Source organism: Geotrypetes seraphini, chromosome 12 (assembly GCF_902459505.1).
Source record: "Geotrypetes seraphini chromosome 12, aGeoSer1.1, whole genome shotgun sequence".
NCBI classification, from domain to species: Eukaryota; Metazoa; Chordata; class Amphibia; order Gymnophiona; family Dermophiidae; genus Geotrypetes; species Geotrypetes seraphini.
The window spans coordinates 39423802-39440004 of NC_047095.1; the positions used below are offsets into that span (position 1 = coordinate 39423802).

Consider the following 16203-nt stretch of genomic DNA (forward strand, 5'->3'; position numbering starts at 1 on the left):
CCTGGATCAGCAGCATGGAATATTGCTACTCCTTGGGTTTTGGGACCTGGATTGGCCACCGTGAAAATGGCCTACTGGGCTTGATGGACTTTTGGTCTGACCCAGTAAGGTTATTCTTATGTTCTTATTCTCTTCACAGAACAGACTCTAGATAAAATACAACTCAGCCAGTCATTAAATAATGAAAATACCAGTTAGCTTTGCCTCCATTGGTGATCCACATTTTTTGGCCATTAATGATATACTCATTGCCTTTCTTCTCTGCTCTGGTCTGTAAACCAGCCACATCAGATCCTGCTCCAGGTTCTGTTACACAATAAGCCTGAAAGGAGAAAAGCAGAAATTCACAAATCAATAGCAACTTAACTGATGTTTGAAACTGTTAAGAAAACATAAGTCATTTTTCCCATAAGTTTGTATTTAAGAGCTCCTTTTACGAAGGTGCGTGCTAAAGTGCCATGCATGCTAGCCGCTACCGTCTCCTCTTGAGCAGGCGGTATTTTGGGTAGTGCGATTCTATAAACAGCGCCTAGCTCCTAGGCACCATGGTTATCAATCAACTGCTAAGTGCCATTTACAGAATTGCATTTACCAGCACCTAACTCAACTTAGGCGTTGCTTGGCATCCTAATTTTAGGATCTAGTATATTAGGCCAGGGTGTTCCTAGCCTAATTTACTGGTGCTTAGCACAGACGCCTGGCAACACCTAAGTCATACTATGCCTTTTCTCCGCTCCCTAACCACGCCCACTGTTGAGGTAGGTGTTGTTAAGATGCCTCAATTTAAGCATCAGTAAGCGTTGCTCCAAATTACACAAGGAACTCAATTGTTTTTTTGTTTTAAATTTTGCTTTTAATGGTGTGGTCAATTACCAAGCCAATTAAAGTCATTAAATCAATTTTAAATTCCACACGGAACTCGGCTAGACAACCCCAATCAAGGCACCTAGCAGCACCTAACCCAGGCATTGTTTATAGAATCTGGCCCATAATGCCTTGTGGAAGATGGTTATTGCATGCTTTTAGTGCCTCCTACTAGATGATTACCAGTGATTTTTTAATGCTAAAGTGAACATGTTTCAAATCTTGGGTAGAGAGGCATAAGATTTATTTTTATTCTTTTGCATCAGTGCTGGCCAGACACATCCCACCTTCACATATGTAGCATGCTCTCAATTCTACATCTTGAAAGCCAAAAAATATAACCCAATATTTACTGTACATGTTCTGCTAAAAGCAATACTTACACACATAATTGGTTCCTCAGTCATTCTTCCCAGGTACTTCTTCTGCTGTTGTTCATTTCCCGCAATAATAACTGGCATTTGCTACAAAGAGATTTTTCAATATCTAAATAAAAGTTGGTCTATTTAGTCAAAATCTAAATATTACAACATAGGTACTAATTTAATAACATGTGTTAACATGCATTCATTCAATTTAAGGACATAGTTAGTACTTAATAAAAGAGGATCCACTGAGAATAATGGGGCTTGTGATATTTAACAAATTAACTTACACCAAGAGAATTTGCTTCAACAGCAGTTTGCACCCCTGTGCACCCATATGCTATTTCTTCTGTAACAAGGCAAGCATCAAATATTCCAAGTCCAAGACCACCTAAAATATTAGAAGAAAAAGATCAGTGCTAATAGAAATATGCTGAACTTGACTCTAAAAGTGACAGAAAAAAAACCTCTGTAAAATAAACAACTTCACAAGAAACACTGAATATCTGGAGTACATAAGAATTACCATAAAGGGATAGACCGAAGGTCCATCAAGCCCAGTATCCTTTTTCCAACAGTGGCCAACCCAGGTCCCAAGTACCTAGCTAGATATCAAGTAGTAAAACAGATTTTATGCTGCTTATCCTAGGAATAAGCAGTGAATTTCCCCAAGCCATCTCAAAGTCCTATGGACTTCTCTTTTAGGAAATTATCCAAGTCTTTTTTAACCGCCTTGGGCCTTATTTTTCATGCCAAGACATTATAGACAGATGCCCGAGAAGTTCCTTTTTTTTACCTTTCCAGAAAAAGAACATCTAACAATGAGTTGTATATGTATGTTACTATGTGTCCAATATAGGCATCTGTATTTTTCTCTTAAGTATGAAATCCAAATGACATTTCCCTGTTCGTTTAACTTCTACTCCTCACGCTCCACTGACAGTAAAACCTTTCCAAACACCATTATAGGCCTAGAAAGAAACAGGGAGTGGTTATACAGGTTTCCACATCCCCACCCCTTGGAATGTTCACCCCCAAGATGTTTCGTCCCTCCACATTGTGCTGTATGCCTTGCTGCTGAACAAGACTCTTGAAACATACCAGAACTGAAGAACATGCAGCCTTGATTCTAGCCACAAAAACTGATGACGGATTTTGAATAAGCTGCAATCTAGGCACTTGATAACAAATTCCCCAACATCGAGAAGACAGGTTGCTTTTTCCACTTATGGAAGTTAGTTTGGTGAAAACTTCAGAATGAGGGACTGAAGGTGCAATACCAAGGCGACCATGAATTTGCCTGTTGGATCCACATGATCAATATTGAATGAACAATAACGTTGAAGGATGGCACTGCAGCTTTCAAGAAACGTGTGGTGCCCTTTTTCTAAACATTTACCTGTTCATCAAATGCCTGAAACGTCAAGTATTGCATACAATTTTGATTTCGAGTTGCAGCTTGATGTGAATTTTGTGGTATAAATTAATATCAGAATACTTGAATAAAAAACCAAAAACAAGCCTAAGGGACATTTGGAGCATTGAGACAAAGCAACATATTTCTGCAACTCAACGGCCATGGATTTGGACTTGGAGGATAAGATGTACAGCATAAGCATCTATGAGACAAACTTGGTTTTTTTCTGTTATATAGGATTTTTTGGACCCCTGTTCATTTGCAAAAATTAGATAGTTCAAAATCTAATAGATGCTGGCACTGTCATCTTGAAATAGGGACACTGGATCATCTGTTATTCTATTGTCCTTTGATACTCAATTTTTGGAAGTCTATTTGGGGTAAAATCAATATGATATTGGAAGCTTCAATTCCATTGTCATAGGACATAGTATTATTCGGGACTCTGTTAAAACCTAAGAGTCCAATTAATGCAAGTAAGAATAGATTACTTTTGATTATGACAGGAGTGGCTATGCAGCTAATTACAAAAAACTGGAAAAATTGAGACAGACTAAATTATATCTTTTGGTGGGAAACCCTATGACAAATTTATAAATATGAGTGAATGCACTCAGAACAATTGAACCACTATAATAAATTTAAAGAGACTTGGGGTCCATTAGCAAAGTTTGTAAAGAATTGATCTCTAGTACAAGCCTCTGTTTTCTGAATGAATTTTACACACATCCAGGGAGGGTGGGAGGGGGTAAGGAAGGGTGTGATATGTAATTATATTATTATTTGTTAGATACAAGTACTGATTATTGTATCATTTGTTCATATGTTCTATTGCACTTTGTTTGTTTTTGAAACTAATAAAGATTTATATAAAAAAAAAATAATTCTGTGCTTGTCTATGTTGTTTTGACTTTTTATTTGATAATTCTGTTTTTAATTGTAATGTTTGAACTTTGTTTAGGAAAATCAAAGTTTCACTCTGTGGTTTTACTATAACTGGGTCAAAGTTTACTAGAGTGAAAATTCTGAGGAACAGGGGTAAAAAATACTCAGAAGCAAAATGTGGAGGGAGACAAAAGTACTCAGGGACAAAATGTGGAGGGGTGAAACAGCCTGGGCATAAATTGTGGAAGAAAACATTCAGGAGCGAAACATACCAAGGGGTGAAACTTCTGAATCCCATCAGGAGTGGTGGGGGAGGGACAACTTCCATCTTTCTTATTCATTCAGAACTCTTTTGGAACTAGATGCCCCACCCTATTTGTTCAGAACTGCACTCATTTATTTGTACACCATTAACAATCAAATACAGTAAAACCTTGGATTGCAAGTAACTTGGTTTGCAAGTGTTTTGAAACGAGCAATAACATTTAATTAAATTTTAACTTGATATACAAGCAATGTCTTCCAATATGAGTACATACAGTATACACGTGTCACATCATCATAACTGAGCCGATGGTTCTCTCTCTGATGCTGGAGTGTGACTGTTTTAAATAAGCGAGGTCTTGCAATATAAGTACGTATAGTATTTTGTATTAAAGTTTTTGGGTTGTGGAACGAATCGCCTGAGTTTCCATTATTTCCTAAGTGGAAATTCGCTTTGATATACGAGTGCTTTGGATTACACGAATGCTTCTGGAACGAATTATGCTCGCAAACCAAGATTTGACTGTATATATCTTTAACAAGGAAAATACTGGATATATAACTTTTCAGAGTACTAGGAATCTGTCAACAGCAACGTCGAATGTGTTCTGTAGAACAGTGTTCTTCAACCACCAGTCCATGGACCAGTGCCGGTCCACAGAAATTGCCTGCCGGTCCACAGGGCCAGCATGTGCATCAGGCCCAAAACAGTGTTCTTCAATCACCAGTCCACAGTACGATCAATGCGGCGTTATCTTCGAGCCAGCTCCCTCTTCCTAACTGATTCAGTGCACAAAGCCACGGGCAGTGGCTCCTACGGGCATCCTGCGCCTGAACTGGAAGCCTTCTCTCTGACGTTGCAACGTCAGAGGGAAGGCTTCCAGATGAGGCACGGGATGTGCAAGGTGCAATTAGTACTATTATGGGGGCGGAGTCTGGGGTGGAGATTGGGTAGAGATGGGCGGGGTCTGGCCCACAACTTAGCCCAGAGTTCTTCAACCGCTGGTCCACGGACCGATGCCGGTCCACAGAATAATTCTTTTATTTCTGCCGGTCCATAGGTGTAAAAAGGTTGAAAAACACTGCTGTAGAACATAAGAACATAAGAAAAGCCTTCACCGGATCAGACCGAGGTCCATCCAGTCCGGTGATCCGCACACGCGGCAGCCCATTTAGGTACTCCTGATTGGAGACCCAGTTATACCGTAGCCCTCAATATGATTTGCAAGGTGTGCATCCAACTTGCGCTTGAATCCCAGAACAGTAATCTCTGTCACAACATCCTCCGGGAGAGCATTCCAAATTCCCAGCACACGCTGTGTGAAAAAGAACTTCCTGACATTCGTCCTGAACCTGCTACCACTCAGTTTCAGTCTGTGACCTCATATGTAATCTTCTACCATTATGACCCCAAACTGCCTAGCTACATAGTTTCTATATCTTCTGTCACTCATTTTCTCTGTATGTAAGAGAGAAGTACAGAAACATTACCACAACTTTCTGGTATGTGTGAATTCATCAGTCCAAGCTCCCAGGCTCTTTTTATGAGAGGAACAGGATACTAAAACAAGAAGAGAGAAAAAAACATCAATTTTACGAACTAGTTGGAGGCAACAACTATGCATTAAATATATAGTAATTAAAATGTTCACAAATTACCTCGCCAGTTTTATCATATTGTGCAGCAGCAGGAATAATTTCTTCTCGGGAGAATTTACGTGCAGTTGCTTGAAACTCCCTTTGTTGATCAGTTAACTCTAAAAACAAGGTGTGTGTCAAGAATATTGAAAACACTTACACTACTTACAAAAACAAGATGTCATTATGCAGTAAAACAGAGGGATCCTTTTATTAAGGCGAACTACCCGATTTAGCGCGTGTTAAAGATTAGCACATGCTAAGTGCTATGGCGCCCAGAGAGCATTAAGTTGAATTTGTTGCTTGGAATTAATAGCTAAAAAGAGTAAAACTATAGCAAGACCATGAAAAAAAACCCCTCATTCTCCACAGGGAAAACAGAAAAATGAAGAATCTTTCTAACCTCCACCCGCAAAAAAAAAAAAAAAAAAATTTAAAAAATTAGTGATTACTTAAACAATAGCACCACTACTAATACATAGTATATATAAAAAGGAAAGCAAAGTATAGAGTAAAGAAACGGAGCACTTGCTCTTTATTAGGAGAAATAATTTTTTTTAAAAACCCTTAGACCAAAAATTTGACTACTACTATACAAACTTTAAAAGCAAGCTATACGCTGCATTCTGCATAATTTCATACACAGCTAATAACCACCATGAAAACTTATTTCTAAAACTTGACTCCCAGAGAGCAGACAATTTTGTTTCACAAGGAAGGAAAAACTATGACTTACCTCCGTCGGCTGCCTCCTGCAATGTCGCGGCCAGCGGTGCAGGGCAAGAGCGATTTTTTCAGCATCCAGCTGGCCGTGTGCTGCTTCATCAATGTTTGCTGTCAGTTTTCACGGGACTGAGTCCTGTGAGAACTGACAGCAAGCATTGAGGAAGCTGCGCGGGGCCGGCTGGATGCTGAAAAGATCGCTCTTGCCCTGCACCGCTGGCCGCGACACTGCAGGAGGCAGCCGACGGAGGTATTTACCGGGGGGGGGGGATGTATAGGCCGCCCCATTGCATAGGCCGATTTAGTTTTTAAAACTCTTAGATAAGCCACGGCTAGTAACATAGGGTGGCTTATCTAAGAGTTTTAAAACCTAAATTGGTATTTTCTGTGGCCTATACATGGGGAAATATAGTAAAATGAGACATTAGTAAATTAAATTCTTTACTATCTAAATTCTGTTGGAAGGGGAAGAAGCCTAAGCTGGTTCTTAAATATATGCAAGGTGTGTGGCGTCAGGGAGGTTTAGGGCTCCCTAATATATGCTTATATAATATACACTTACATAATCTAGCTTGTTTGATGATATAGCAGACTGGCTTTCTGATCATCAGGACTTTACTCCAAAAGTTTTCGAAGCAGTTTTTTTTTGCACCCTGGAATATTTTATCCTTGATGCAGGCACCTATGGCCTTGATCCCTCAGTTTTAAAAAAAAGTAGCCTGCTCTTTCGATCATTGCAGATAACTCTAAATTACTTGGAGTTTAGGGAGGAAATCCAAGGGTTATTAAATATTTACCTATTTTTGGTCATTTGCAATTTCAACCAGGGATAGTTAATGTCAGCTTTCGCCATTTGTATTCTCATGACATTAAGTTGCTGGCTCATGTTTCGCAGGACAAAGGCGATCTGATATCATGAAATGCCCTCCATCAGCTTTGCGATTTAACTGTAGGCTATTCTCTGGCTTTTAAGCAGGCATTTACCTGAACAGATTGCGACTGTGCAGCCACCAATACATGCTGAGAAAGGCTTGAGGTTTCCAAAGCCAGCGACTGTAATCCTGAGATAATGGCGACCATCTGGACAGGAGATACTGTTGCAATGGTCTTGTGTGAAATTGTGCCCAAGGTACCACTTCCAGAGCTGCTACTATGGAGCCGAGAACCTGCACATAATCCCAAACTCTCGGTCCCAGAGACCAGAGGAGTAGACAAATTTGAGACTGCAACTTTCGTCCTTGCACTTGGATAGAAAAACTTTTCCCTTGGCTGTATTGAATCAGACTCCCTGTTGTTCTAACGATTGAGGGAGTCAGAGAACTCTTTGGGAAACTGATGACCCAACCTAGGGATTTCAGAAGAAAATCACTCTTTGGGTTACCTGGTAACTCTCTTGATGGGAAGACACCTGAATTAACCAATTGTCCCAGCAGAGGTACACCGAATCCCCTCTCTCTGGAGGAAAGCCACCACCACCATCATCACTTTAGAAAACATACGTGGAGCCATCAAGAGGCCGAAAGGCATAACCTGAAACTGAAAATGCTGCCCTAGAACGGCAAACCGAAGATAGCGCTGATGGGGTGGCTAGATGAGAATTCCCGGTTGCACCGCTGCAATGATGGACCTTACCATTTTCATCCAGAAGTGTCCGACATTGAGAAACTGATTGACCCTCTTGAGATCCAGAACGGACCTGACTGACCCCCCTTTCTTGGGTACCACCAAGTAAATGGAGTACTTTCCCTAGCCCCTTTGCTCTGGAGGAACAGGGACTACCGCCCCTTGCTCCAGCAGCAATTTGAGTGTGCTTCTCACTGATTCCTCCTTGGCCGCCCCCAAACACAGGGAAACCAAGAAAGAAGTCTTCTCTCCCGCCGCAGATTCTAACTTGTAACCTTCTCAAATAATACCTAAAACTCACTTATTGTACATTATCCAGACTCACTCCACCAGGAAGAAACACAGTCATCCCCCAATAGATTTGGCGGAGGGAACCAAAACCCCATCATTGTGAGGCACACGAGGCCTGAGGAAGGATTGGCTGAGAGGCCAAAGCTTTGGAAGGATGAAAGGAATTTCTGCAAAAATTTTGGTTTGGAATTGTAAGAGGAACTATAAGAAGGCTTACCCAGCCTATATCGCTTGGTATCCCTGAAACAGGTTCGGGGAAGTGAAGCCTTAAAGGAGTCCTTAGGTTTGTCTTCCAGCAACCATTGAGATTTGGAATCCCAAAATCCTTAACCAACTTCTACAAGTCCTCTCCAAATAATAAGCAGCCCTTAAAAGAAAGCCGCACCAGATGTTGTTTTGAAGCGGCATCCACCACTCAATCGTGCAGCCATAATGATCTCCGAGAAACCACCATACGAGACATTTGTTTAGCCGAAGCACAAATATCATATAAGGCCTGTCTCAATATCTGGGAATTCAGGAGAAGAGCAGCTCTAGACTCCACCATCCTATCCGTAATCTGTTGAATCCACTGAAGACAAGCATGTGCCGCATAAGAACTACACACAGTAGCCTGTAAAGTTAAAGCCGGAGTGTAGGAAGTTCTTTTTTACACAGAGGGTGGTGGACACATGGAACGCGCTTCCGGAGGATGTGATAGGACAGAACTCTGTACAGGGGTTCAAGGAGGGTTTGGATAGGTTTCTGGAGGATAAGGGGATAGAAGGGTACAGATATGACTTGAGGTAGGTTATAGAAGTAGGCTAAGGGGATAGAGGGGTACAGATAAAACTTGAGGTAGGTTATAGAAGTAGGCAGAAACCACTTCACAGGTTGCAGACCTGATGGGCCGCCGCGGGAGCGGACCGCTGGGCGAGATGGACCTCGGTCTGACCCAGTGGAGGCAACTTCTTATGTTCTTACAGCCTCAGCACCCTGGGGTTGTGGGTTCAAACCCTGCGCTGCTCCTTGTGACCCTGGGCAAGTCACTCAGTCCTCCATAGCCCCAGGTACGTTAGATAGATTGTGAGCCCACCGGGACAGATAGGAAAAATGCTTGAGTACCTGATTGTAAAAACCGCTTAGATAACCTTGATAGGCGGTATATAAAAATCCTAATAAACTTGAAACTTGAACCACAAATGACAATTTCATGGATGTCTTCAGCTTTCCATCCTGGGTGTCCTTCAGCGCAACAGACAAAGTGGTCTTCTTGGAAACCACAGCCACCAAGGCATTGAAAGCTTAAACTTATTCAGCTCATCCTGAGCCACTGGGTATAACTGACTCATAGCTTTCGCCACCCGGAGGACCTGCCTCCAGCATGGACCATTGGGCCAAAATGAACTCCTGCATGGCTTCAAGGACAGGGAATGTCTTGGAAGGTTTTCTTGTGCCAGCCATGAGAGGGTTAGCAGCCACAGAAGACTGTGTGCTAGACTGAGAAATATTAAGACTCTGTAACATCTTAGAAATAAAAGCGGCCAGTTCTTCCCTATGAAACAGGCGAAGCGCCATGAGATCATCTGGCTCCCCCACACCAGAACCTCCCCCAAATTAGTATCATCCGAGGGCCCAGAATATTGAGAGAGAGAGAGAGAGAGAGAGAAAGAGAGAGAGGGGGCCTAAGAGAGGTTCTTCCTCAGCTGCAGAGACAACCCTGCAGCACTTAGTCCCCTCTTGACCCTGTGCGGAGCCAAGAGAAGGCTGGTCAGCAGTTGCCTGAGCAGAATCTCCCAAAAAACTGTTTACAGTAAAAAGTAAAAAGACCTTGTGCAACAAGAGCACAATTCCAGAGAAAAAGGCATAGCCATGCCCAACACTCCCTGCCACAGCTGTTCCCAAACTCATCAAAATCCCAACCAATGCGTCAGCGAGCTTCTCCACCGGAGAAGAGGCTGCGATATTAAAACGCGCTGCTAAGAGAGGAGTGCGCAAATGTGCATCACCTGCATGGGAAAACAATGAACTCTTCGGCGCCATGACAAAGTCTTCCATTGACCTGTATGAGCATCCAGTCAAACAAATTCCCCAACAGAGTTCGCAACTTCCCACAGGAAGAATACCTCTTAACCACCTCAGCCGCCATGAGCAATGTTGCAAAAAAAGAAATCGTGGCTTAAAATAACCCCCGATGGCAATAATACTCTTATGTGGTCTCGGTCCTGCCGGCAAAGGAATACAGCTCCCGCAAACGCTGGTAGTTGTAGTGGGAATGACAGTTCAACAAATGTCTTACCAAAGTTTGTCTCTCTTTTCTTCTTTTTTTTTTTTTTAACATGGGAAAGAAGAAATGTAGGCAGAGACCTAATGATCCCCATAATTGCCTGGGGAGGCTGGGGAAAGGACCTGGGGAGCCCAGGTGTAGCCTCTAAAGCTATCATCGCTCAGCCAGATACCCCTACACTCAACTGAAGACAAAATCAACAGGAGATAAGAGCTATTTCAGCCAAAAAAAGCCAGGAGCTAGAGGAATGGCATCCATCTGCCTGATGGAGATAAGAGCATACCAATTGGCCAGGAGGTGTTCCATCCAAGAGGAGCACCTGCAAATCAGTTCTCTATCTCCACCTGCTGTTAGATTTGCGCTATCCTTCTAGTCTCTGGATTCATCTGATGCTGGTGGCACTAAGGAATGTTGTATTTTATTGCATATGTAAAGTTGTAATCCGCCTTGTTAAAGGCGGACTATAAATAAAACTATAAACAATAAATTAATTTTTAAACAATGGCATGTGTCTGTTTTTTAAAGTATCTTTATTATGAACAAATAAGGAGCACAGCATTGGAATTTTTATACCTATAACACAAACTCACAACTTATTAATATATCCCATACTCACCAAAACTAAAACCAAGTCCAGAGTGTGCTTTCTGTGAAGTTGCTGGGGCATGAGCTGAGATAGAATATGATCGCCAACCAAACTGTGCAAAGCCTTGCAGGACCTAACCACACAAAAATTTTATTCATAATAAAATTAAGCATAGTTCCCATGCTAATCATTATATCCAAGTGGAGTTAAGGACAAATTGTAGGTGATAACATTTAAAAGTTAATCACAAGAAAGAGGACCCAATGCACTAATTTTTCCTATAGAAATAGAATGGTAAATCAAGATCCAAGTTAGTCCAATAAAAAAATCTATTATTGCCTACAACAGGGGTTCTCATACCTAACCTAGTGGACCCCCAGACTCATGTGAGTAAAAAAAAAAAAAAAATACTTTTGCTCTCTCCATTAGGTCCTAGCTCATGCATGTCATCTAACACCAACTCTGGCAGGACACACATTTCAAATCTGAAATATTGTAATCACATAAAATTAATTTTTTCTACCTTTTGTTGTCTGGTCATTTTATTATTCAAATCATATTGGCACCAGGCTCTGGTTTCTGTAACTTGCTCACCAGGGTCTCCTGTTCATTTGACATTTTCTTCTTTCTCCATGCTTTTACATACATACATACATATTCCATCTCTGCACCTTCCTTTCCACTGCCATATCCAACATTTCTGTTTCTCTCCCACTGTCTATCATCTCTCTCCCTCCCTTGTGCATGGAGGGGGATAGAGAGGTTTGACCCACGACACAACGGAGGGAAAGAAAGAGGTGTTGGAAAAAGGATCTGCAAAAGTTGATGTCTGGTAAATAAAATTTAATGCAAAGAAATGCAGAGTGATACATTTGGGGAATAGAAATCGGAGGGAGATGTATATGCTGGGAGGTGAGGGGAGAGTGACCTTAGGGTAATAGTGTCTGAGGATCTGAAGTCGAGAAAACAGTGTGACAAGGCAGTGGCTGTAGCCAGGAGGACCCTAGGTTGTATAGAGAGAGGCGTAACCAGAAGAAAGGAGGTGTTGATGCCCCTGTACAGGTTGCTGGCGAGGCCCCACTTGGGAGCATTGTGTTCAATTTCGGAGGCCATATCTGGCAAAGGATATAAAAAGAGTTGAAGTGGTCCAGAGGAAAATGGCATAAATGGTAGAGGGTTTGTGGAAAAAGAAGTACGAGAAGAGACTAGATGACCTCAACATGTATAGCCTGGGAGGACAAGAGGGACAGGGGCGATATGATACAGACATTTAAATATTTGAAAGGTATTAATACAGGACCAAATCATTTCCACAGAAGGGAAATTGGTAAAACTAGAGGACATAAATTGAGGTTGAGGGGTGGTAGACTTAAAAGTAATGTTAGCAAATTCTTTTTCACAGAGAAGTGGTGGATGCTTGGAATGCTCTCCCGAGTGAAATGGTAGATAGGAAAACTGAACACAGAGGATCGCTAATTAGAATATAAATTGACTAACTTTCACGGTCTGAATCCCGCAAAGGAAATGGTTTGAGTAGGCTGGAGTGAGCTTCAACGGCAACACTAGTAGTTGCAAACTAAGGACAGTACCAGGTAGACTTCTAAGGTATATGGCCCAGAAATAACAAAGAAAAGACATTCAAGGATCCAAGATGGCTGCCGCTGTCTGATGCTGGAAGGACGCCTGAGAGTGTTTTCCTTACCTCTTTGGAAATGCCGAAAAGAAGGGGCAAGAGTGTTGGTGGTGCCTCCCAGCGCTCAGGACCCACGGTTCCTACAATTGAAGACATCTTCAGACGCCTTCAAAACGAGCAAGTCGGTTCGGGGAATCGCCCGATGGAAGCGTCGGCAGAGAGGAGTGCTTCGACGACATCCCATGGGCTAGACGTGACTCTGAGCCCCGACGTTAGGATGCCTCACCTCCAGCCGTTGCCGCTGGGAGCTAGCTCACCGTGAGAGGAGAGCACGTCAGACGAGAGTGTGTTCTCCCCTCGAGAGGCCAGCACGTCGGAGGGCTTGCAGCAGGAGACAACTCAGAGGGACTCGTTCCCTTTGGAGAAACCAGCGATTGGGACAACTCGTGCTATGGAGGAACAGGGCACTGAAGAGGTAGACCAGACATCTGAACTATCTTTGCCTACACTAACAATTCCTTTTGTTCCACCAGTTAAACCCCCAGAAGTCACTTTAGACTCGCTCAGGGAGTTAGTTGTGGCTTTGGGTAATTCTCTGACTCCTCAAATTAAAAACTTAGATAAAGAACTTAAAGACCAGAAAGAAGTTATTAAGAATTTGAAAGAAGACATAGAAATATTGAAATCCGATACCCAAGAAGATAAGAAGGACATAAAAATGATAAAAAGTAATCATGACTTATTGGTAAAAGATAACTTGATAATGAGGAGAAAATTGGAAGCACTTGAAAACAATTCCCGGATTAATAATTTGCGTTTAATTAATTTTCCAAAGGTCTCTTCAATTTCCCCAAGAGACACGATAAAGCGTTACTTTCTGGAAATATTAAAAATTCCTGAGAATTCATTACCTCCATTGATAAGAGTATATTATTTACCTATAAAGACTCAGGATGCTCAGAAGAAAGACGTAATTGGAAAATCCCAGGAAAGTTCTGTGGATGTATCTGCTTTATTAGAGCAGTCGGACAGAGAAGTGGCTATTCCAGCCACTCTCCTACTGACTGTAGTTCTGGCTCCAGATAAAGACTGGATCCTTAAACTTTTCTTTAAAAATAGAACCACAGACTTCCTGGGTTTTCATATTCAAATTTTTCCGGATGTCTCTAAGGAGACTCAAAAGAGAAGAAGGGAATTTCTAATGTTGAAACCTGGTGTGACCCAGATTGGGGGTTTATTTTTCCTTAGATATCCTTGTAAATGTGTAGTAAGGTATCATACTTTGAAATATGTGTTCTTTGAACCAGCTCATTTGACAGCCTTCCTCTCCACGAAGTGCCTTGGGAATGAAGGAAAATCAGCGTCCAAGGAATAATTAGCTCCTTTTCAGTATCAGATAATGTGATTTCCTTTAGTTATTATTTTGTATCCTTAAATCACTCCGTTTCTTAAGTCTTGGATCCTAATTTTGAGGACTAGTGTGCGATTAAGTTGAGAGTTATTTCTTCTTTTTTGGAAAAAAAAGTTTTTTTAATGTTGTGTTTAATATTATGTTTTCTTAATTGCACTTTCTGTACAAGATGATATGCTTGTTAAATAATGTAAAAATTTCTAAAATAAATAATAATAAAAAAAAAAAAAAGAAAAGACATTCAAGTCTTTATCTTTATGCTACTATGTATGTTGACATGGGGGTGGATGACAGGAAGGGAGAGATACACAGGAAGTGGAAGGGGAGAGGGAGATGTTGGATCCAGGTGCAAAATGAATGGGTGATGGAGAGATGCTTGGCTATGGCAGTGAGAGAAGAGTGGGAGAAATGCTGGACCATGGGAGAGAATGCAGGAGAGAAATGTCAGGCTATGAGGGTGGGGAGAAAAGAAGAGAGAGCAGATGCTGGGCTATAAGGGTGGAGGAAGAAAGACGCTGAGAATGGTAGAACCCTGAGGGGGAGAAGAGGGTGGCAAGAAAATGGATGACACGATAAATATAACAGAGGGTAGAAATATGGTGCTGGGAGGGGGTACGTTGAAAATGAATGGAAATGGATGGCGAGGAAGGAATGAGATGGGAAATGGGAGAGAAGATAGAAATTTGATAGGTAGCTGAAAAGTGAAAAAGAGAAGGGTAAGAAGAGGCAGAAAAGAGCTAAAAAGGAATGATCAATATGTCAGAGGCAGGTGCAGTGAAGGAATAGACAGGAGAGAATAGAAAAGACAAAAGGATAGCAGGCGCTTGAAGAATTAGCAGATGACATGAAACTAGGAAAAAACCCCAAAACAAAACATGGAACCAACATGATGAAAAAATAAAACATCCAGACAACAAAGGTTGAAGAAAACCATTTTAAATAGAATATGGATAATATTTAGCAAAAATATTATTTAAACTTTGACAACTTGCAGAATTTTGAAATTTTTTTTGCACAGAAACTCCTCCAGGAGAACTAACCCGCCCAGGAAAAAGCGTGCTACAAGTTTGAAAAACGTCCCCTGGTGAAGGTGTCCCTCAAAGATTCTGTGCCGGCGCCCTCTACTATGGACTTACAGGCACCACCCACCACAAAAGAGCCCAGAGCGAGCGAGAAAACAAAGTGCGCAACTTCTGAACGCGCCGCTGCCCTCGACGTTCACCTTTCACCCAGTAAAGTTAAACTCTGCACCGAGCGATGGGGAGAAAAAAAAAATATATATATATATATATATATATATATATATATATATATATATATATATATATATATATATATATATATATATATATATATATCTCAATAGCGCCATGGGAAACGGACCGCAAGTACTAAAAATCCTCCAGGGCCAGGAATAATACCCCACTGTAACGGGATATTACTTTGAACAACTAATGAAAAAGGCATGAACTATAAAAATACAAAAAAAAAAAAGCACTTGAAATCAGTCTTCGCCCTCCTCTTCCACTCCCTGCGATAAACAAACACGAACAGCCCTACTGGAAATGGACAACGGAATCTGGCCGCCCGCTCCCCAACCATAGCGCCCCCCCTCCCAAAAAAAAAACAACAACACCCCAACAAACAACGTAGACAAAACCGTCAGCTACGCTAGAAAGAAACATAGAAACTCCCCCCCCCCCTACGTCCACGCCCCCTTTACTGTCCCCGCAGGGAAACCACTCACCCGACTCGCTCTAAGGACCCTCATGTCTCCGCGGCACCCTGAAGGCCGATAGCTCGCTCTCTTCTCTCGCGCTGCTGCTGCGTCAGGCGTCAAAATCACGCCCAGCAAGTTGCTCCAGAAACTGACGTAGATCAGCCAAGAGGAGAGAGAAAAAAAAAAAAACCCCAACACAAAACTTATCACACTATTCTACGGGTCGCACAATCTCTAGCGCGACAGTATGAACAGGCAGCCAATGAGAGAAGAGGATAAGCTATGCATCATCTCAAGCAGCCGAACAATGTGATTGGTTGAACGGCGATAGGGTTTTAGTCTAACTTGCTGGACAGAAGGCGCTGAAGCATATCTTTATGTAACCGCTTTGGTAATTAAGTACAATCACAATGGGAAAGCACAGACAACAAAAAGAAAAGGGAAGTACACTGCAATCGGATAAGTAACTTCTTGACCTGACGGAAACATCAGGTGTTAAAGGCAACTAGAAAGAGTT

The 16203-nt window shown here is 41.8% G+C and overlaps 1 protein-coding gene across 1 annotated transcript in view; it reads right to left on the bottom strand.

The window, feature by feature from the left end:
• ACADM (acyl-CoA dehydrogenase medium chain) overlaps nucleotides 1-15868 on the bottom strand; it is a 42202-nt gene extending 26334 nt beyond the window's left edge. The window contains exons 1-7 of the mRNA XM_033916225.1: nucleotides 15714-15868; nucleotides 10953-11055; nucleotides 5455-5552; nucleotides 5287-5356; nucleotides 1520-1620; nucleotides 1248-1328; nucleotides 192-322 (exon numbers count right to left, since the gene is read on the bottom strand). Of these exons, the coding sequence (XP_033772116.1) occupies nucleotides 192-322; nucleotides 1248-1328; nucleotides 1520-1620; nucleotides 5287-5356; nucleotides 5455-5552; nucleotides 10953-11055; nucleotides 15714-15737 (608 nt within the window). The 5' untranslated portion in view covers nucleotides 15738-15868. The remainder of the gene's footprint in view (nucleotides 1-191; nucleotides 323-1247; nucleotides 1329-1519; nucleotides 1621-5286; nucleotides 5357-5454; nucleotides 5553-10952; nucleotides 11056-15713) is intronic.
• Between the last annotated feature and the right edge of the window lie 335 nt (nucleotides 15869-16203).